The 24,211-nt window shown below is 40.0% G+C and overlaps 1 protein-coding gene across 1 annotated transcript in view; it reads right to left on the reverse strand.

Annotated features, from left to right (window-relative positions):
- Positions 1-24,211, reverse strand: part of LRP1B (LDL receptor related protein 1B) — a 3,669,685-nt gene that overhangs the window by 1,500,701 nt on the left and 2,144,773 nt on the right. Inside the window, exon 28 of the mRNA XM_086955170.1 lies at positions 4,505-4,636. Coding sequence (XP_086811296.1) covers positions 4,505-4,636 — 132 coding nt within the window. The remainder of the gene's footprint in view (positions 1-4,504; positions 4,637-24,211) is intronic.

The raw sequence follows: 24,211 nt of genomic DNA on the forward strand, positions 1-24,211 counted from the left end.
GGGGTAAGGCTACCCTTACCAATAGTAGCACCTACGAGCTAGTGCCTGGGTACCATTTGAAAAACAGAAGAAGGGCTACACTTATTGTTGAGACATGTGAGCAGACTGGCAGGGCTGAACCTACTCCCACTTGCACCCAGGACACAGAAGTGAACTTAGTAGGCTGGCCTCCAGTTAAGATACAGGGTTACAAATTACTACAAGAAGTCTTTTTCCCTGAGGAGCTCGTCTGACCAATTCCAACTGGATTCACATGGGCACTGCTGGTAACTTCTGCAGGAGTGAGTCTTGACCACCAACTACTGTTCCAAGGGTCTTTGGCCCCTTGTCTGTGTCAAAGGCTACTGTTCTTAAAACCCTGAAAATACCTGGGCCGTTGAAACTTTTGCGCTCCAAAGAACTTCTATTGAGGACCGGGCCATACCTGCCAAGTCAGTTCGATGAATGTGCAGTGCCACTGGGCAAAAGATTCAGGGAGCTCTCGTTCAGAAATATTTGTAACCACTGTACTACAGGTGCCAGGATGCCAGCACCCTGACTGAGCACAAGTATCGGAAGGCACAAACACGTGCATTACCAGGACTGATCCGGGCTATTAGATCACTTTGTTTTATGTAATATTTGCGGTTGGAAATTTCCCCTTACTCACCCATACTGGCGTCCCGATTCACAGCATCTTTTAAATAGCTCGCACTTTTGATTCTTGAGATGTGATTTCCTCACCAAGAACTAGCATACCCTACCGGGTTGGAATTATCACCGGCTTTGGGATATCACTGACTTTGAGTCCAGCCATAGAGCCCTGAAGAGTCGGAGAACACTATTTCTCTGATGAAACACATGTCGGCTGGCTGTGTGTCCTTTTGTGTGATGAACAATTAAAGAAATCGAAAACTTCAACGTTGGATTGGTTCCATTTGCTTTTAACAAAGTCGACCGGATGTATTAATATACTGTATGAGTGCGCTGGATTGTTGCTGTATGTATTTGTGTTTGGACTCTCCTTCACAGATTAAGGGGTTGTAGGGTCTCCCCTTTTCCTGTCAGCACCATACCAAATTGTTTCTACCCTCACACTATTACGTTAATATTAGCAGCGAGCCATCACTTCCTGTTCACGAAAACCCTGTCCACTTTACTGCGGCGGAAAAGGTGTCCAGCCTTGTAGAGCCCTGGTTGTTTACAACTTGCAGCCTTATCCCGCTGTAGGAATCTGAGCTATAAAAATGTGACTACGTTCTTCACCTAAATAAGGCTCTGAAACTATCCAGCTACAAAACTACCTTTCATGGGCACAAATGTTGAATTTTCTCCTCTCAGAGCTTTTCCCACCAAATGTCATCAGCTTTATCAGCGCCTTGCCCTGTGGCTATTTAGCCTTGTTGAGCCATTTGTAGCCACAGTCTGCTGCCTTGCCCCTCTGAGAATCTTTGACCACCATTACAGAGACTAATTCTGAAGGTAATATTTCTGACTAGGTCCAACCTTGTATCAGACCCACGCTCCATCACTATCGACCTTAAATCAAGCCTATGTCTCGGTCTAGCATAACTAGAAGACTGAGGTTGGTGCGTAACAGGGTTTTTTTGCTGTTTTAATTTAACATGTTAAAAATTCATATCTCTGGATTCCATTGTTGGCTTTTTTTATTTTTATTTGATGTCAATTTGTTCATTTTATTGCTCTCTATTTTTATAAGCTGGAGTATGATTTTTATTGTGTTGTGTTTTCAATTTTTAACCCCTTCGCTGCGGGGCTAATTTCCCCACAGCGCGGGGGGAGGGGGGCCGCGCACGGCGCCGCTGTGCTCATGACGAGCCCAGGCTCGTCATGCAGCACGGTGCTCGTGTGCTGGTGATGAGCCTGGGTTCGTCATGACCACGCCCGTGCAATGGAACGCTCAGCACAGCGGGGAAATTAGCCCCGCGTGTGAGCGTTCCACGGCTCATGACGAGCCTAGGCTCGTCACCAGCACACGAGCACCGTGCTGCATGACGAGCCTAGGCTCGTCATCAGCACGGAAGGGGTTAAACTGTTTTGCTGTTTTTAAATGCTTTCTACGTCAGGTTAAGCTTGTCTGCTTTATCCCGAAAAGGTTGAACCCAGGGTTTAAAGTATTAAAAGTCGTATGCTGGAATTTTCTCTTACGGTGCCGAACCAAGGACTGAGTGTTCATGACTGAGATTAGGAGGGAGTAGTTTATTGTTTGTGGTCGAAAATTCAGGAATAATCAGTATGGTGAAATACAGCTTAAATTTTCCTCATGGTTAAAAACCTTTCTCGTTGGGTAGTAGGCTCATACTTATTGATAAGTCCCCAACTTAAAAGTATAGTTTTGCCCAATGCAACTTAGTATCTTTATTGTAGCGAGTCTTTTTTGAATGTACAAAATTAATTAGTCAATTGGGAGCTGCAGTGTTAGGGCAGGGTACAATGCACTGGCACATTTAAATAAATCATATTCATCTATATCTATTCACAGAAAGAGAGATATACGTGTTACGTTTCGTAGGGTGCCAGGCATTGACTTCTGTCTGCAGTATCTTTATGCTGTGATATCACGCATGAGGAATGGGATGCTGTGGAAGCATTGCATTATGGTTGGTAAACATTAACCCCTTTGATGCGGGTGACAAAGCCAGCTCGCCATGGGCGTTACCTGCACTGCGCGCATGACGAGCTGGCTTTGTCACGTAACACGGGATTTTTGAAATTCCAGCGCGAAGCGGGAAAACCCACTAGCGCGCATGCGGTTAAAGGTCACAGCTGCCTGGCCATGTGCAGAATTTATGCATCACATGTAAGATAATCGCCTCACCTTTAACAGTGATGATACTTCGAAGGAACCCAAGGTGACGCACACAATGGAGACCTACCTATGCCCATGCTTCTCATCACACGTGGTGCATAATACAATGAGTCCAGCAGCAGGGTGTGTCTCAGTTGCTTCTCGTGTTTACACTAATTCATGCATGATCATGACATTGACTCTCTGGACCACTGGGGACTAGGATGCTGACCTAGATGTAATCAGGGACAAAAATTGCAACCTCCTGCCCTTAAGTGACTCATCAGTTGATAGGTTCTTTGTATGCAATTGAAAATGTACTGATACTTTTCATTGAGGTGAAGGACAAATGGGAAAGACGTTGTGTAATGTACACTGGACCTACCTAAGTTCTATTTGGCACAGTGTACACCAGACATGTTGATGTCCTAATGACCATGAGGTAGTGGTGGGCGGCCATTGCTTAAAGGAGGCCACTTACTTGCAGTGTAAAGTATTAGCAGCAGTGAATGTATTACTGGATATATCTGTGACCTGCTTCTGACTCACAGCGCTGTACAAATCTAACTTCATTCATGCAAGTCGTTAGCTCTGTATTTGTAGACATTTTCTGTTACATATGAGAACAGTCTTTTTCTGCGGCATCCCATTGGCATTGCCTACTTCAGGCAACACTGCTCTTTAATTCATAAAGTTCCACAACTGGTGCCGTGGCAGTACTAAAGCCGTTACTGATTACTCCTAAGGTAACGCAACATAAGAAATAATGCCTCTTTTCTCAGAAGACTCTCAAATACAGGCAGGCCGTGTACTGGTTACTTACTTTCCCAGCTTTTCTTGGCGTATTTTACTGACATCAGGGCATATTTACAAAAAAATGTTGGAGCGTGGACAGCGCCATAATAAGCAGCACCGCGCTCCAACAGTTTTAAAGTCCAGGGATGTGCTGTACTTACAAGAATAGGGTGCTCCCCTGTGTTTCCCCAAGTGCTGGTGCAAAAAGCTGCTTAGCACCAGAGCAGGCACCCTGCTGCCACGTTGCAAGAGTGCCTGCGCTGCAGGGGCGATTTTTATGTGCAAGAAGGAACACCTTCCTGTACATGTGCAGTAATTAATGGCGATTTGCTCCATCTATGTGTGCTGCAGGATGAAGCACACATGGAAAGAGCAAAAAATGAGGAGAAATTAATAATTTCTCCACATATCTCCATTCTAACACCTAGTGATCCATGGCATCAGAATGGCGTTGTTTTTGGGGCTGCCTCAGCCTTGTAAATCTGGGGCAGCATCAAAAAGCAATTGGTGTTGCGGTCGAGCGCCCACCGCAACACCCATTGCATGATCCTTTGCCACAGAGGTCTGCAGCGGAAAGGGGCATATTCACAAGATGGCATTAAGCCACATTAAATTACTTCATGCCACCTTGTAAATATGAGAAATAGAGCTACGCCACCAGAGCTTCAAAATAAGTGACACTCAGATGGCGATAGGGGGTTGTACATAGGCCTCATGATTTTCTCTTTATTATTCTCATCAACATGCCTTTTCTTCATCCTTACTTTTTTGATGCCAGCTTTCATTTTTTTAATTTTGTGGTAATGGTTGAGTTTTCTTTCTTTTAAGTGTTTCTGATTTCGATTGTATTAGAATGTGTACATCCGTATGTAAGCCAACCATTGCAAGTGAGCAGGTAAAAAATAACTAAGAGCGACATACCGTGGCACGTCGTCTTGTCAGCCGACAGCTTCATGAGGTGAGGGCATGAACAAGCAGCACTTCTGTTGAAATTGATCAGGCACAAGTGTGAACAGGGCCCCTTGCCGCTGTCAGCAGCGCATGGATTGGGAGCTGAAATACAACAAAACATTATATCAGCTGCAAGGTGTCAGGTTATTAATCTGCAGATGCATTTACAAGACTATGCTGTGAAATCCACTTAAAAGCTGAGAACAAGTGTTATTCATTCAGACATTATTCTACAAGGAAATGTAAGCTAACATAGCAGTCAGCAAGTACGAAAGCTACACACAACTTTTCTATTGCTGTTATGTTTTTGCAACCAAAAATGATACAAAAGATTGAAAACGAATCTATGGGTGTAAGGAAATAAAGAGAAACTGCATATATCCTTCAAAATATAGTTGCTTTTATTGATGCTTCTAGTAATCATGAAAGGGAGAAAAGTCACAGGTCCGGATTTACTATCGTTTATGCAACTGTATGCAAATGTAGCTGGTGCTCATGTAAAGCGCTCCAATACTCTAGGGTCGAGTTTGCGCTATAAAAAAACTACAAAAATAAATAAAAATAAATGCGGCACTACATAAAAACTGCAGTGTTGCAATGCAAGAATAGAGAAAGTTTCAGTGTCGAAAAACAAGAAGTCACTTACCATTGATGTCATAGGCAGTGGTTGCACAAAAAATGCTAATTTAGAGGGATGGTAAAGTATTTCACTCTGGCACAAGGAGAGGTAGCAGTGTCCAGCATCGACCTCCTACTTGAAAATAACCCTCAAGTACATATTCCCATGCCCTGACACCTAGCAGAGGGCAGAGCGCATGAAATATGTCAGTATGTCTAACATGAGCATTTCACACCTGGGAATATGACTTGTTGACTGTTAGTGCATAGTGTGATGGGGCATTAAGAATTAACTCCAAGCCAGATTGCTGATATTTTAGTTTCACGACTTTGTGTCAAATCCTAGGGAGTTTTTGCTGGCACCTTCTAGTTCTTCTTTATTTTTGGAAATTAGTGTGGGATTGATTTTTTGCAAGATAATGCATTTCAGTCATTTCGTGGACATCAGCTTTCAAAATATCCTCCGTGCGAGAAGCTGTCATTTTGACCGCTTTGGGCCACGCACAAAAGCTTGACATCATGAAAGGACTTATGATAAGTCATTGTAAATGTTGTGGGTAAATGTCTGTCAATCTTCTATACCAAAATTAAATGTAAATTCTTAGAATACCTTGAAGAGCAATTTACTCGAGCTTGCTATTGCATAATTAAAACGTCTTCATCGTTTAATTCAGAATTTTAACAAAAGAGGTTTTGAGGTTACAGTGCGCTGTAAATGCATTCAAAAAACAAAATTGATTATAATCAATTTTTTATCCGAAATTAGCATGAATGCTTACTTACATGCATGTTGTATTGTTAAAGTGTTAAATATAAATAATTAAATAAGAAGGCAAGTAAATGTGCGTGCGAGGCAGTAAATGGCATTCCTTCCAGTCTCTTGCCTAAAATTTCCAGTTTTCCCTTTCCTTAGAAGGCTTACCTGCTGACATATGTATTTAGGCTTGTAGCAAGGATGTCATCATTGTTAACACCTTTGGAGGGCAGATGTTAGAGACTGGAGTCAAGAAGTACACTCCTAATTGGATAGGCACTCATCTAAAAGTGTGGGTATTAATCACAGTTCTACATTGGCATCTGAATTGGGACAATATGTTTAACAAAATAACTAGACAAGTAGGAAAAATCTTCTTTGACACTGTCCTGTCTCAGCAAATACCCATTTGAGCCTTCCCACACACTATCATTATTTAAGCTTATAAAATGATGGTGAAAATCTAGGCAGCACTAACTCAGCCACGGCCGGCAGTGGGAGTACCTGCAGGGCGGTGACGTGGGGAGGGGGAGAGGCAGGGTGAGGGGTAGTAATCTATGGATTACGGAGTTTTACTGGTAAGTAAACATTAAAATAAATAAAACGAATTTCGTTGCGCGCACTGCTTCGCATTTGGGGATGCAGTGCACTCAACGAAATTCGTTTTATTTATTTAAATGTTTACTTACCTGGGAAACTCCATAATCCATACATTACTACCCCCCAGCCTGCCCCTCCCCACGCCACCGCCCTGCAGGTACTCCCACTGCCGGCCACGGCTGCACTCTATCAACTGGCCTTACAATAAGAAATTAGTCTTCGAGGCTGACACAGAAAGAGTGGGAAGACATTTGCAAGAATCAGGTTGGTAGGGCATTTGCATGTAGAATCGGCCTCCCAATTCTGGACAGTCTCATTGGCTAGCAGCAAAACCTAGTTGTGTACCCTTTGTACCCACACATACAAAGCCCTGCACAACACCGGACCAACATACCTGAACAACCACCTCTCCTTCCACGCACCCAAACGACACCTCAGATAAGCTGACCTCGCTCTAGCCACCGTCCCATGCATCTACAGGACCAGAACAGGAGGAAAGTCCTTCTCCTACCTCGCAGCCAAGGCCTGGAATAACCTCTCCCTCTTGGAAGCCCCCACACTGTCCCAGCTCAGGAAGGATCTCAAGACCTTGCTCTTTGGAAGACCCCAGCACTTGACGGATCCACCCCGCCAAGTGCCTTGAGACCCTCACAGGTGAGTAAATGTGCTTTGCAAACCCAGGTTGAGTGATTGTTTTGTACCACCAGGTAGGAGACTATGCTATCCAGTTAAAGAAAAACATTTGCATAATTAATCAATCAAGGCAATTGTTCTGAATAATTTAATACTTAATCCATCTGGGTTGGATTTTGGATACATATGGTTAGAGCCACAATGATAAACAATTTTGGTCAAAATAACTGAATGAGTGGTACAAATATAGCCCAGGTTAACAAATCCTCTTTACTGAATTATGTGCATTTCTATATATGTGGCTACTGATGTAGCATGCACCTAGATGGTATTGATAGAGAGCTGGGAAGACATTTGCAAGAATCAGGATGGTAGGGCATTTGCATGTAGAATTATACATGAGCCACAACAGTGCAAAACTGGGAGACGGTTCAGTTCAAGAACATTGTGTAGTTCTTTTCTAGAATGAAGCCTTTCTGCACTCAGGAAATAAGGGTGAATGTGGATATTATGGATTGGTAGATGCTCAGTGTAATATTTGTTTTTTAATCTTTCCCGAACTAAAGGAGTGATTGAGAAAACCTCCAGTGTTAAAACATGCAGTGCTATACTCTGGGCAAATAAATTGCGAATGCTTATTTCTGGTATGTTTTTTTCTTTTTAACATATTTATCTGCTAGCTGATGATATCCCGATCTTCTTGCATACATTGTCTGCCATGAAGGATAGACATTTTTGATACTGTTATGTGTCCGATACCGCAGTATGTACACAATGAGTGTAAAGTAGTGGCAGATTTAATTTATCTTCAGTGAGGTCACTATGTGGGTAAGGGACTTTAATTCACTTGATAAAAATAAAGGGATGATGCTTTACCAGAAGTGAAAGGCCCATGCATTGTGAATGGTTATGTTATGTGATATCTGATATTTGGATTGGCATTGGCTTACCACTAATCCCTGTCAATAATGCAGCACAGACATTTTGCAATTTCAATGAGTTGAGAAGAGATACATTTGATTTGTGTGTTATTTGCCCATTTTTTTTGGCTTTGTTGAAGTAGATGACCTCTTTATTGGTATGGTTTAGCTTCATATATGTGGTTCACATCTGTGTATGAGTATAGGCAGTATCTGAGATGTTGGGTGTTGAGACTTTTAGCCAGAGTATAATTCTGCCAAAAGTCTTCATTTAGTGACTGAAGCTGCCAAAAGTCTTCATATACTGACTGAAACTGAATGGAAATACTAAGGAGTCATAAAGAATCCACTGGTCTCTGAGAATTGAAGGGAGACAAACGTTTCTTCTGGGTTGTGAGAAATTGGGTTGTTGGGTGAGTGGGGGTTAACCCTGCTCAAGCAACAGCTACAATCCTTGTGAGGGTGAACCACTAAAGTCACTAAATTAACCTGTGCTTAACCCTATGGTAGCTTGACACAAAGCAGTGAGGCTTACCTTGAAGGCAAATTGTAAAATAGTAAAATATTTTAAACACAACATAAGAAAAATTCCACACTAATTTAGAAAAATAGACCACATTTTACTTAATTATATGACACCAACATGACAAAAATCTGATGGAGAGTGGTTCGGATACAAGAAATGGATTGAGCTAGTCAGCGCTTACCTTCGGACTTCTAAGAAATTTCAATTAAAATGTTCTGAGTAGGTAGAATTTTGTCAGGGCATGGCTACAGGTGGTGCCCGAGCAGGATGTGTTGCAGTGAAAATTTCCATGTTCGGACCTAATCTCTTTAAGGGAAATCGAAAAGCACCTGTGGGATTATGCTGAAGTTTGTAGCTAAGAAGGCTCCACAAGAGATAATACCTCTTCTGCGAAGGACCTCTGAAGAGGATTTTCTGCTGCAGAGAAGATTGTAGTGGTACCTGCTGCAAAGTCAGGCCAACCAGCGATGCACCTTAAACAGATAGACAAGCAGGTTGATCCAGGTCTCCTATCAGTTGTCAGAGAAGTTTTCAGCCAAACATTTTCTAAGTCACAAGTTTAGGAATTTGGCTCTCTAGGCACATTTAACACCATTTCAAAGGGTTCAAGACTGGAGGGGTACCACTGGGAGGGTTGAGACTCACTCAGGGTTAGCCCCGGTGTAGCTTCTAGATGGTTGGAGCCTTTTCTGTCCTGAGGTTCTTTTCAGGATACCAGTCAACTAGCCCTTGGAGCCACTCTGGTAGTCCTGAGGTTTCAAGGTAGACTTTGAGCAGCAGAGCACTTCTTCCAGGTGTAGCATAGCAGTCCTGTGAAGTAGAAAGCAGGCCACAACCACAAACATACCTCTGAGAGTACTTTCACAGGTCCAGAACGGGAACTGGATAGTGGGTGTAAGGTTCCTATTTTATACCTGGAGCCTTCTTCAAATTGGGAAGACATTTCTAGTGATTCTCTTCAAAGTGCTTGGAATTCACTGTTTCCCCTGCCCAGGCTAATGCCTGGCTGTAGGCACAATGGACATGTGTGAAGTTCTTTGTGTAACACAGGGCAAGTCTTTTGATTCCAAGTGAGCTGTGCCCAGCTCTGACCTACTCCAGCCAGGGATGGCACATTCAGGCATACCTAAGGGCAGCTTTCTCATTGTTTCATGCAACACAACAAGCAAGCCACCATGCTGCTCTTCACAAGAGGAAAGGGAAGGGGCAGAAATGTAGCTGTATTTACCATTATATTGTGCATTTCTGTCCTTACCTAGCGCTGGTGTACTTTTGGCTGCCTGGCGCCACCGCAATAACTCTTCCATCATATTGCAAGGGTGCCTGCTTGTAGGCAGGTTTTTTTGTGCAGGAAGGGAAACTTTCCTAGCCAAATACAATCCTGAGAGGCATTTTCCTCTTTCAATGTGTGTGGCAGAATGAAACAAGGGGAAATAGAGACATTTTCCTTGTTACATCTCACTTGTCATGAAGTTGAATAGTGTCAGCTTCTTTGCTGCTATGAGGCGAATAGCACTATTGATAGTTAATGGAGGCGGTTGACATCAGATGTGCTAAGAATACAATGTGACTGTATTTTCAATATATATTCAAATGAAAGATAAAAATGTGATGGATCTGTTGTTAGCTTAGTTGTCAAGGTCCAGGGTTCCCTTTGTTAGCAATCTGATGGTTTTACTTTTCTTCAAAACATCTGAAAAGTTGCATTTAGTGATTTTCTAGAGATGAATTGTGGATTTAAATGGGGAAATTGTCTTCTTAAAAGATTGCAAAAGGGATTACTTTGCAATTAGCATCTGATAATGTTCGAAGGGATCTTCTTCTAGGAGCACTGTATAGGGGAATAGGAGGGCAAATTATTATTAATTTTATTATTTTATGTCACTAATGTGCTCTCTCATTCTGTGCATTTTTTCCATGAATAATTTGTTTAGGCAACGTTGTTAGTCCTTTCAAAGATCAACAGATTATGTGGACCATAGATTAGTACTGTATATCAGTGCTTTTAAGAGGTGTTTTCTTTGGTTGGATTCTGTGTAAAAAGTGCACTTGGCCTCTGAGATGGGTTTTCATCAAGTGAACTTTAGTTTCATTAGTTTAGTCAGATCATTTTAAGATTTACACTTATGGATTTTACCTGCAGATTGTGTGTTTACTAGTGAATCATTCCTCTGTGTTTATGAAGAGAGAAGGTTTCTTTTTCTGGTGCAATGTTTCAGAGGTGGCATTGATTGTCCGTAGAGGTGTTGTTCAGAACATCTCAGAGTAATGTTACACATCCAAGATTCTCCAGCTTACTTTGCTCCTCTTATGTACCATTTGTCTTATTGTATTGACACCTCTTTACTTTCAATAAATTTTATTCTGATGCCACGTGTTATCAGATTTTTCTTGTGTGTTTTGCAAAATCCAGAATGAGGTGAGCCAGGGAAATCAGGAGTTGCTGGCTCCAAATGTATCAATGGAGGCTTTTAACTCTGGTTTCTTTGGACTTTCTAGCCTCAAACTGTCCAACAAGTATTCATTTTGTAAGTTGACTTTCTGATCAATATCAATTGATTGTGAGATACCAGTGATAATTGGTGAACGTCTGGGTCCCAACATATTAAACCAGCAAAATTTCTTATACGCCTACTGGAATGTCATGTAGTTCTTCAAAGACAAAATGATTGGGTCTACAGGCTATGTTAGATGTAAACATCATAGAAATAAAGGACTGCTCGTTTAGATAACACATTTCGCAATAAGGAAACACAGGGCTGCTAGTTTTAACATAATAATGAGGTCTCTGCTAGAACAATCAATCAAAAGTTAGGCAGAACCAAAAACATATAACTGTGTAAATATAAAGTATCACCCTCTGGGAACATTAACCATAATGTATACACATCAAAAATGCAAACCGTATCATTAAGGTTCTCACTAGACAACTCAACCTACCATATGGCCAAATCCCATACATTTAGTATCAACAGCAGGCTACAGCCTGTGAGCTGGATTTTTATACTCATGAAAATTGTAATGGTTTTAATTAACAAAACAATAAAAAATGTACTTATGGTCCTGGATGCCAGCAACCATGATGTCAAGAACCTAAACATACATTTCTTGTCTTTGACCCTGTACAGTGCTGAGCTGCCTTTTACACAGACTTGTGCTAGAGAAATGCCGCATGCATAGACATGTTTTAAGATTGAATTGCTGCCCCATGGCCTCTTTATGAAGACTAGCATAAGCCTATTCTATATACAGTAAAATGCAGTCATTTAGCTCACTATACAACTACCATCTCTTTATCTGGGTAGGGTGAGCAACCTTAATGATTTAAAGAACATCCCATAACATGAAAGAGAGGATAATATTTCCCCATCTTGTCTTTAACATTGAGACAACTTAAACAACAGCCAGACTTCATTCCTTTACAATAGAGTTTCACAGGTAGAATAACTGTAGATAAGAGTGAACTATAGCAGCAAGCACAGAGCAGAAGCTTAAAATGTCAGACGGTGTCTGGAATGGTGTCTTCGAACAGCCGCGCTTCCTATTATTGTTAATTATGATCTCATATCTAGCTTTTATTAATTAATTGTTGTAATTCCTAATACGTTTTTTTTAATCACTTTTGCAATTGGTGTGTGTCCAACCACGCACGTAAAGGACTGTCTGGAATTCCATAACTTGTTTTCATTTACTTTGTTCGTCAGACGTTTTAGAAAATTGTTCAGCAATTGTGTTGAAATAGTTGGGTTATTTTCCCAATCAATGTACCACGATTTCAAAATGTGTCAGTTTCCTAATAGCCTCCTCGGTTCTATCATAGTTTTATCCCCGATGAATTTCCTGATCACTCTTGTAATTAAAGTTGTGTCCTGCACTGCACTCTACATTTATTGGCAATTAAAACACCATTAGCATGCAATTACCGGAGAATACACAAACGGTGCTCTTCCAAAACGGTTGGAGAGTGCTGAAACATCACTTTAACCTTTCAAACTGATAATAGGCCTCGCAGTCGGGGCCACGCAGCCCATCTGCGCATCTCATTTGATACTCGTTCATTATACCAGATTCATTTGTAGTGAGAGGGCAGAGAGGTCCACTGGGCACTTGTTTTCGAGTCACACGTATGACATTCAAAATGCCCTTGAAAACATCCAATGTTTTCGGAAAGGCTACGTTTATTTTTCCTTTTCGCATGGTTAGCCTTTCGCTCTTTCTTGGGTTTCATCGTCCTTTCTCATTGCTCGCTGTGAACCACACAACCATCTCTGTATTTAGCAGTGTCACGTGCGACTCGGAAATAGATGTGCTCAAACACGTGGAAACATCCTGGATGAAAGAACAAGACGACAGCTGACACCCTGCTGCATTAACTCCCCGTAACACGGTGCAGTGAAAGAGTGACAGGGGAGCACACATATTCTTACAGCCGCAAACGTGAGAGCTTTTGTGCAGCAGTCAAAACAGAGCAGACAATGAGCTTCAAGCAGCGCGGAAAAAACATTGAATGCAGACAAAACGCCACTTCTGTGAAAGCTTTGTAAATGGTGAACTACTTTCAAGAAGGGAAGCGCCACCGGCAGACCCCACAATGAAAGTCAATATGGAATCTTCCTGCTTCGATTCCCAGGAGGTTATCTCGGGGGGAGCTCGCTAGGGAACCATTGAATTTAGAGAGAATGTCTGAGCATTTATTTCACGCAGAGACCTGTTTTGGATTGAGAGGGAGCGCGAACAAGCATGGCGGAGGGCGAGTCATGAGTTGTAGATATAAAACACTATTTTGATATCAACAAAAAAAAATACATTCGTGCTGTAGCAACACGTGATAGACAAACTATGTTTAATACCTGTAGAAAACACAAAAGTGTCCGCCCGATTTTTGATGTGCAAAGATACTACCGGTATAAGCCTGAAATATGTACAATAGAAAGACTAAATCATAAAAGTTAAATAGGGAGGAGGGAAAACTTTTTTTTGTCTTTGTAGGGCCGGCAATCCATTGAATCAAAACCAGGCAGCTGTCATACTGAACTACCACAATAAGCCATAAGAGGGTTCTACGTTTACAAATGCCTTAGGTATGGCCTTGCTCCTAGGGAAAGGGTCACTCAGACAATAAAATATAATTTTATTGGGACTCCTAAACTAATTGCACCGGACAACAGGGGTGGAAGAGGAGAATGACAATGAAGTTTGTGTGCGTCTTTGCATGTGAATGTGTAACATATAATATGCTCAGGACAGAGCAAACGTGAGAGTAAACGGTGAGAGAATGGAAGATAAAGAGAGACCTTACACACTTTGACAGTAGTAATACCTTTTTTACATCTTCAGCATGTCTGTATTTTAATATTATAAACATCTCCAGCAAGATATGGGCTTCCGCTCAGATAACTGGTAGTAACCCTTAATTCTTTTCAGCAATGTTCAATCAAAAGATCTTTAAAAAAATATAATGTCATCTTGACCATGAGACTAATTAATACATTTCTTTATTCGGCATTTCGTAATAGAAATCCATAAAAGCATTTTGTACACATTATACCATGAAAGTCAAAAATACAACAATATTTACAATAAAAACATGAGACTATTATTATACTTTTTCAAAAAACTTATATAACTATGAAGAAGAGAGTATTATGTTACTGTTTCTTCATTCATGTAACACCATGGTTATTAACAAGGTTGTAAGTACATTGGGGTAAATTGGTGCTGTGATTCTGCATACAGAACAACATTTGAAAGTATCTATTATATAATGAAGAACATAATCAAATAGTGTGTGAATTTTGTAAACTACATTTTTCATTAGGCTTCGATAATGGAGCACATAGCCTAATCATCTTTCAGTTAAAGAGTGGCAATACTGTTAATCAAAAATACCTTTTTTTCCTAAATCGATCCAAATATCATGGTCAGATAACACCTCCTCTTATATCTTTTCCTATTGTATAAAAATAGTCAAATGTGGGGTTGCGCAACTTTTAGGGGAAAATCATAAGCTGATTGATTCATACTTTAGGGAGCTTTATGGGTTCAACAAAGTTTGATCCTGTCCGAGTGTATACTAAGGGGGAGAAATAATTGTAGTCCTATTGTTTCCATTTAATAAAAATGTAAGGCATATTTGATAGACGACATGATCTCACACTGTGTAACCGACAGGAGAATAGGAGATACATAAGACAACACTCAATGAGTGCTCTCATATTTTGCTCTCTTTCAGAAGGAAAGGTTGAAAGTACAAAATATAAATGTATTATCTTCATGGATAAATAACCTGCAACAGTACAGTTTAAGATTTGCATCATACCTTTAAAAAAGATCATTTAGGACTTTGACTGTGAGGGACATTTATATGGAAAACTGTACTTATGTCACTGCTGATTTAACATAGTTGGCAAATCTCACACCGTACCTCATGGTATAGACACATTTAAAATTGATCTTCCAAATTTCTGGATTGCCAGCTTTATTGCAATACAAGGAAAACAGCAACATTAATTATGTCTTAATTGATTCCAATATTACAACCTTTCAAATCAATTTTTTGGCAAATGACTGTTTTGACAGACATGCCATGGCAGAATGATGCTCCCTTTGATTCATGCTACGAGATGATTGGCACTTACCATTCCAAGACAAGGTGCAGATTAATCAGCATTCTAAGGATCTACTATGTGACTCTTGATGTGATTTCACAACCTCACTGTTTGGTAATCATAATTAAAATGGATCAATTACAAATTATGTACTGCACAAGACAATACCCTAGGGAAAGCAATGTGAGTGAGGTTTTTCTATCTTTTCTATAAAATGTTAGTTTGAAACTTTGGCACTGTAGGTCATATCTGTAACTACACAATGTGTACAAGACTTAGACATGCTATTATAACAATGACAACATTCTCATGCACATATAGAGAAACATATGTATGTACTTTCACAAACAGCTTTCTCAAGGCTAAATAGAAGCTCCAATATGAATAGATTGCACCTAAAACAACATTAAATTATTAGTAATATTAAGGTTGTGCAATCTAAAAATCAAACCACGACCAGAAATACATCTTGTCAATAAATGCATGTTTTCAACAATATAATTTCTCAAATTAACTAGTAATACACATTTAGGGACTAATGAGTCATGATAAAGCTGTGAAAATGTGAAGTTACAGGCTGTATAATACAGTTCTAAATGCTCATGTTAGGATGGGGACCTCATGTTTGTTTTAGAAATTAATTAAATTAATGTTTACATTCTTATCAAGTGATCACTCTCGAACACAAAGAGTTAACCCTACTCAAACTAACACACATAAATGTCAACCAAGAACATCGTATTAAGGTCAGTTATATTTAGTCAATCTTGATTTACATTGTTCAATATGCTTTCAAACCACAAATATGACCTAACTTAAGAATTGCTTATCAACATTATGGTCAAAACCAATATCTGCTTTTTGTTTTATATATATATATATATTTTTTTCATATTAGTCTTGCCAACTTTTATGGTAAATCAACACCTCCACACAACTTTCCAAAAATACTTGTTTCATTCGACAAGATTTAATTAAAATCATAAAAAATGAAGAAGGTTGTATGAAATCAGAAGCACAGAATACTCATGCAGTGTGATACGTTAAATATACTGTTCAGGATTGTGGAAAAATTGCAGCTATTATGTTGGAAAGGCAAACCAATTTTTGTGACTGTCACGGTTACAAAGGGCTTATGAACTAGAGGCTGACCATTCCGTACCAAAAAATTAAAGACTTCAAATAAAATCACACATTTTTTAAACATCTGAATCCAAGATGGCATAAGAAAACAGTATGTGAATGAAAGTATGGGAATACTAAGGGAACTAGTATTGTTTAATGTTCTTATCCAGCATGGCACAAAACATGTCATCATTAGTTATTTGAGTATGTAGAGTCTTCTTGAAAGACCATCTTGATTAATAACAGTGGACGTTTTGAACGTTGTGATTGGGAGTGCATGAATTTGAAAAAAAAACGGAATATTACCCTAAACTCTCATCTTATGTAGCAGACACAAATACTGAACAAATTAAAAGGAAGATGCCCAAACAAGGCATGCATTGTTCAAAGTCCTTATCTATAATGAAGGAGGGAAAATATGGAAGTTCGTACATCTTGACTGAGCAAGAAGTTATCTTGAAATCTATAAATAGTAATACAGAAATAGAGTAATAGTTTCCATTGCTAAACTAACTTAAATAAAAATATGAGAAATTAGAATTTTCATTACCAAGGTCACTTATTACTAAATAAAATTATAAAAGCAAAAATATTACATTTGACAAAATGTGGACAAATGACTGAAAAAAAAATAATTTTATATGCACCAGTATACATTGTAAGTTTCCATGCTGTCTAAAAATAATAGAATCTCACTTGATGATTATCGAGTGCTGAAAGGTAATAATTAATAACATTTTATTTCTTAAAGAAATAAAAAATGGGGTCAAATAATAAATATTACCCAAACAGCCATCTTGTAATACAAATATATTCTGTATATGACATTGAGAGGCTTGTAAGATTTTAAAATACCCCCTTAGATCAGTAAATATCAAGATTGGTCATAATAACTAATTTAGAATTATACCTATAATTCATTATTGTGACAGTAGCACAAGTCTCGAGATTTCAATCTCAAAATTCACAGAAAGTTTATGTAAATTATTATTTACCATCTGTGAACAGGTTTCAGTGATCCAGTTTAATTAAATATGAACATGAGTTCCTCCTGTTATACCTGAATATAATGTGGACTGTTCCCATGAGGAGCAGGGTCAAGACTGATTTGCATATAGATGGGTCTAAACTGGAATGGTGTGGCATGAAAAAAAAATGGACTTAACTCAAATCTGTGACTGGGGGTGAATGTTTGATTTGCTCAGCATTTCGCCCATCATCTGTTCTTTTTGCATTTGTCACCCTAAGAGGGAAGGGTGTGCCCAGACGTGGGTCCCGTGATCGCTAAGTCACCAGATTCAGGTTAGACTGGCTGTTGACACATGATACCACGACACGAGTTCCAGGTTGCTTGTTTCTGGTCCAGGGAGTACATGGCCTGGCAGTTTGAACTGAATTGTTCCAGTGGAAATCAGGAATAAGACTGAGCTGCATATGGCTTGGGTCTAAACTTGGGTGGCATGTGGAACACAAAAACGAGGCATTTAATTCAGTTCTGTAGATGGAGGTGAACGTTTCATTTGTTCAGCATTGCGTCCATCATCTGTTCTTTGTGCATTTGTCACCCTACGTGGGAGAGGTATGCCCAGACATGGGACCGGTGCTCACTACGCGATGAGATTCAAGCTAGCCTGTCTGATGAGGGGTGATACCTCAAAACTGGTCCCAGGATGCTTGTTTCGGGTCCACAGAGAACCTGACCTGGCAGTTTCGGCTGGACTGTCCCCATGGGGAGCAGGCTCACAACTGATTTGCATAGGGCTGGGTCTGAACTGAAATGGAGGGGTGTGCAAAAAAGTGATGGACTTGTGTCTAGGGATGAATGTTTGATTTGGCCAGCATTCCATCCATAAACTGTTCATTTTACATTTGTCGCGTGCTTGCTATGCCACAAGGGAGGGCCAAGCCTGGCAGTTTGGGCTGAATTGTTTCCATTGGGAGCAGGGTCAAGGCAGATTTGCATATGGATGGCTCTAAACTGGAATGGCTTGAGATGCAAAAAAACTTTGGATTTAATCCAGATCTGTAACTAGGGGTGAATGTTTGATTTGGTCAGCATTCCATCCATCTTCTGTTCTTTTTTCATTCGTATGTATTCTAGATGTGATAAATGCTTAGGAAATGTGTATGATATCCATATCATTACAGTGTTAGTGATGCACACTGTAGAAAATCTATAGGACAAGTAATATAGAGTGGCTTACAAGTCAAGCCATTTGCACAGCAGCGGTCGGTGGTGGGAGTAGCTGCCGGGCGGCAACGTGGGGAGGGAGTGGGGCAGGGTGGGGGGTAGTAATCTATGGATTACTGAGGATTACATGTAAGTAAACATATAAAAAAAATAAAACGAATTTCGTTGCGCGCACTGCCTTTCCAAATGCGATGCAGTGCACGCAACAACATTCATTTTATTTATTTATATGTTTACTAACCTGTAATCCTCCGTAACCCATAGATTACTACCCCACACCCAGTCCCTCCCCCTCCCCACGTCACCGCCTGGCAGCTACTACCACCACCGACCGCTACTGCATTTGCATATCTGTTCACCTAGCATTAGCGTGCAGATACTCTAACCTACCTCACTAATGAACAATGATAAAAGTTGTACCAAACACTTCACAGCCTTTTCATCTTCAAAATGATAGAAAAAAGAGTAAAAATTTCACATTTTCTATACATGATCATGTCAGTTTAATGTAGGTGATAGCAAGTGCACATTTGCTAAGATTAAAATCTCGCCAATCTTCCATATAAGGATACTCGAAGAGATAGTTTCTGTGTATTCTTAGTAGCTAGTATTGCTAGATTGCACATTAGTATAAAAAACTCACGATTGACTCTCTGCCAATCCAATGTGTGTTCAATCGAGGACCAGATATATCTATTTTTATAAAGCCACAAAAAGAAAAAAAAACTCTTATGGATGCAGTTGGCTCTATTTGAAGAACATCAAACAGGGATCTCCCTACACAACTGAACTCGTGCAATTCTGGTCTAAAAAAAGTAGCAAATCCTATCGAAAATATGAATTGCTGCGCAGCAGGAAACGTACCAGTTTGCAGAGAATTTCATTTAGAGTTCTTGACCTACCCGCAAGAATCTAAAGAGACATTATTGGCCTGCTTGACTTCATTTAACTAAGATATTTCACATATCCCTTGCTCTTGTACTTTCCTTAAATAGTTCTTTTTGTAGATTGCACACAATCGATGATCCCTACACCTGTCTTTCATCAAGATGAAAGAAAATGCATCAATTTTTATAAGAATATTGAGAAACATTCTTATTTATTAAATGTAATTTCATACATATGAATGTATCTCAAACAACTACCAAAAACACACCAGCTGAAGCTGTTAGTGGCTTGCGGTAGAAATTAAATGCATGAAAAATCTGTAGGACGCCACATAGAAAATTCAGTTATAATCCTGCAATACTCAGGAAAGCGCACATGGGAAATTTATCTTCAACAAACCAAGAACAGGAAAATGTACTGTAAAATGTGCAGGTTTTTTGTCTGAAGACCTAATGAAACAGACGGGTATTGATTTGCCCTTTAAGTGCTTAGTGAATCAGAAACCAACTGCCTGAAGATACTTGTGACATAAATCTCCCAGATTAAAGATCAAACAAGGCTGGAAGGTGAAGAGTTTATACAAGCAACAAACAACACCAGGTCACGTATTGACCACCTCCCACTTAAAGGTGAGGATTAACTGTAAATCAATGGACAGACAGGTCGTGGGTAATGTTCAATAGTACTGGTAATTACACATCCCATTCTTGTAATAAAAAGAACATGTTGTCCACTCTTCCGCCACCTGACCCAGATGACACTGCCAGATAATCCAGGGATTTATGCAGGCCCGCTCTGTTTGTAGGTATGCCTTGATTCCTTTATGAGATCCAGTCTGATTCAGGACATGCACAAGAGAAAGTGTTGCATTTCATATAAATAAACGTTGCTGTGACATTTATATTTAAAAAACAATTCTTTATGAATTTGTCATTACGATTCCCCCATGATTAGAAGGATTTGGAATAGTTTTTGAATAGTTTTTCACTCAGTGAAGGATTTACTTTTTAGCAGCTTATTTTAAAGTGAATTGAGAACAGAGAAACAATCTTAAATCCTGTCCAGCCCCGAATTATTTAAATTTGGAGTAACTTTAGATTTTGTCACATTAAATATCAAGGTCTTCATGAATTAACAGTGTGAGAAACTGGGTTGCTGTTTGAATGAGTGAAAACCTCAGCAAGCAACAGCCACAATCCTTGTCAGGGTGAACCTCAAAATGTCACTAAATTAACTTGTGCTTAGTCCTCTGGTAGCTTGGCACAAAGGAACAAAGGCAGTCAGGCGTAACTTAGAGACAATATGTAAAATATTTGTGCAGCAGTTACATAGTAATAAAGTGAATACACAACATAAGAAAAATCAATACTTTTTTTACACCAAAATGACAAAAAAAATCAATCAGTAGAACCGGATTTATGAATTCAAAAATGTTAAGTGTAAAATAGGACCAAAAAGATCAATGCGACAATCGTGGAAGTCAAATGGTATGTCTGACAGTGATGGAGAATGGTTTGAATACACAAAGTAAATTAGGGCCTGTCAGAGCTTTCCTTCAGATTTAGGTGGAGAAAAATGTTTGAGATGGTAAAGTACAGCAAGAGGCGAGGCAGCTGTCCGTGTCAATGGAGGACCACTGGACAGGATCATGATAAAGAGTTCAAAGTTCAGAATGTGTCTCTTCAGTTGGACAAAGTTTTAGGCTGCAGCAACGAGAGCTTCACGATGCTGCATACTCCTCCTGCAAGGAGCCACTGAACATGTTTTGCTGCTCAAGAGAAGAAAGTAGCAACAGGTGCTGCATAGTAACGCTTACTGGTGATTCACCTTATGCGGATCAGCTAGCAGATATGTCCTGGTCTTGTCTCGGTTCTCAGAGCACTTATTGTTAGAAAATGTTTTATGGGCCAAGTTTTAGATTTGGGTTATCTTGGCACCTTTATCACCACTTCCAAGGGTCCAGAACTGGAGAGGCAGGGCTCAATTGTGCTGGATCCAGGTGTGGGTTCCAAAGGGTTGGAGTCTTTTTTGACTGTGAGGCTTTCATAAGGAGGCTTGGCAACCAGCCTTTGGAGTAATTCCGGAACTCTTAGTGTTATATTCCCGAGTTAGGCCCATGTGGTGAGGCAGCTTATTTTATACATAGTCTTCACAAATATTATTTCCAACTGTGACTTTTTGCACATATTTGAAAGCACAACAATGTGTGATTTGTTTCTTTGAAACAAAACTTCTTTTCCCATCTAGCTTCGCGCAACGTTATCACAATGCCCTGAACAAATGTCATCACTTTCTTCATCCACGGGGCATCAGGCCTATCTAGATATCCATAACATCACTAATCTACACACACAATGCAAGGTTGATTTTGTTACAAAAGACAAGCATATCGATAGATTAGTAGAGGAGGTACTTCCACTAACACCGAGGGTCCATGAATGCTACAGGGGCCTTCACTCTATCCCATCAGGTTATGGGGTTGGATCATCCCTTGGGGGGATTCTTGGCTCTACACCTACATACACTCTAGGTAAACTTTGAGTAGGGTCCGCATAGTAGGAGTACCCTAGAGTGCTGCCTTTTTTTAAATGCCTGCATATTTACATTGTTTAGCACCATAGTAGAACTATATCTACTATTTACGCTTTTGGTGCTTCTATTCACATTTATTGCTTCTGTCTACTTATCATCGTATTTTATGCAAGAATATTATTGGTTCAATAAATATTATTGAAAACGTCCCACTGTGTATTCTCTGTATATTTATCTGAAAATAGGTAAGCACGAGTGACTGAGCAAAATGTACTGTACTGTTTATACAATCCCTGGGGTGTTAGGGTTGTCATGTTCAGTGGTTCCCAGAAACCATTTGTTCCCTAGTAGATTATGGTAGATTAGAGGGGCTTATGGTGGCACTGTGCATTAGCTGGTCTACAGGCCAATGTATCCAGTGGGGGTGTCCGGAATCAGTCATAACGCCAAACCCTTAGTTTACGCTGTCCGGACAATGTGCAGATCATATGGATTAGTAGGAACTACACAACATGGTGCTGCTGCCAATGTTGGTTAGGCTCTTTTTTAACAGTCACATCTGAGTAGTTCAATCTTGCTTTCTTAGAGACCCTACTTGCATTTTAACAGGAGACGTACCTAGTGGGAAGGGAAACAAATTCACTTCAGCTGAGCAGGCATATCCTATGCATTGGCTGTAGGTTAATTAAGCTTGGAGCATTAAAAGTTCCCACATTGTGCAAACCATATCTCTATAAAAATTTGGCTAAATACTACTGCTTTAACAATGACCGAACAAATAGTTGAGGATGTTGGAGAACAGTTACTTGGATTAAATATTTCAGAAAATTGCAGACAAGTAGTTACCATGAAATTGTTACAACATAGCCTCCCAGCAAAGGGTGGAGATGTTACCTTTGTAGTTGAGGTACACGAAGCAATCAGAACAGAGGTATTCTATTGTTGGGTTAAATTCCGGCCTGCAGATGCGCACACATAGTTATTTCATGAATTTATTGAAGATGACCCACCTTATGAGTATTTCCCATAAATGGACTCAGAAGTCCCATAAACTTACCAAGAGCACATTAATTGTTTTAAAGGCGGGCCACCCCATATCACAGAACAGGAGAGACTTGGTTCGCTCAGAAGAGAAGGAGGGACTTGGCCAGTCAAAGCATTATACACACCTCATCCAGATGTTGCTGCCTTAACACCAGCAGGAATACGCAAACTTTACAGAGATTATAAAAATTGACGGAAAGCTAACACAATACGTAATGAGAACATTGACAGTCCAACATGTGGGGGCTGCTCAGACTACGCAACCACACATGGCTACTACAATTATTAGCCCACAAACACATTCTGTGTAAGGTTCCCACCAGCTGAGAGCAAAAAATAAACAAAACAAAACACTGTCACAGGGTGGGTCTCCTTACAGGAACACACAGAACAAAAATATAATCTGAGAAAAACCATGACAATATTAGAAAACCTGGCAGGTATCAGTATACTGATACACGTTCCTCTCGTCCTTTCAAGAGACATCCAAAATGCTTTCGGAAAGACATGGACGGTCACAATACAGGTCGGAAAGGAAAGTTAAGCCAAAAAGGGAGAAACATCTCACTTTAAACTAAGGAAAACAACAGGATTTAAAAAGAAGAAGGCAGCTGGGATTAAAATTAGACAAGACTGGGCAACTGAGGACTCTTCTTCTGATCAGAGAATGGGCAGTGACAATGCTAGACAGCCCTGCAGAATTTAAAATAGCTCGCCAGAATCCAATGGATTTTCTGGGGGTAGTAGCACTGAGTGAGCATAGCTTGGTGGAAACACCTGATACAAGGGTAAATGTTCCACCTCGTTTATACAAATCAATGCTCCAAATGGAAGGGAACATACCCAGGAAGGTAAAGGGTCTCTTTTAGGAGAACCTGACCTCTGGTTACGATATTATTTTGGCAGAAAATGATTGGCTACCTGAGTTCATAAAGGACTGCCCAATGGGAGAAGAAGGTATTTTACCTGCTTTCGCCAACCAAGTACCAGAATCAGTCAAAAATTCATATGGACAGGAGTGGGCGTTAGCATTAGCTTCTGTACTTTATAGTCACCTCATCATGAAGTCCTATTAAAATCAATACCTCAACCTCAGAGACAATTCCCGATTTAGTATGTTGCAAAGAAAGGGGCGCTAGGTGGCGCACGACCTTGATGGCCGTGCTCTAGTGAGGCTCTCGCCACTTCGGGCGGAATATCCTCCGTAAATACCATCCTGCATTAATCACTAGATCCTT

This window comes from Lissotriton vulgaris, chromosome 2_1 (assembly GCF_964263255.1).
Source record: "Lissotriton vulgaris chromosome 2_1, aLisVul1.2, whole genome shotgun sequence".
Taxonomy (NCBI): domain Eukaryota; kingdom Metazoa; phylum Chordata; class Amphibia; order Caudata; family Salamandridae; genus Lissotriton; species Lissotriton vulgaris.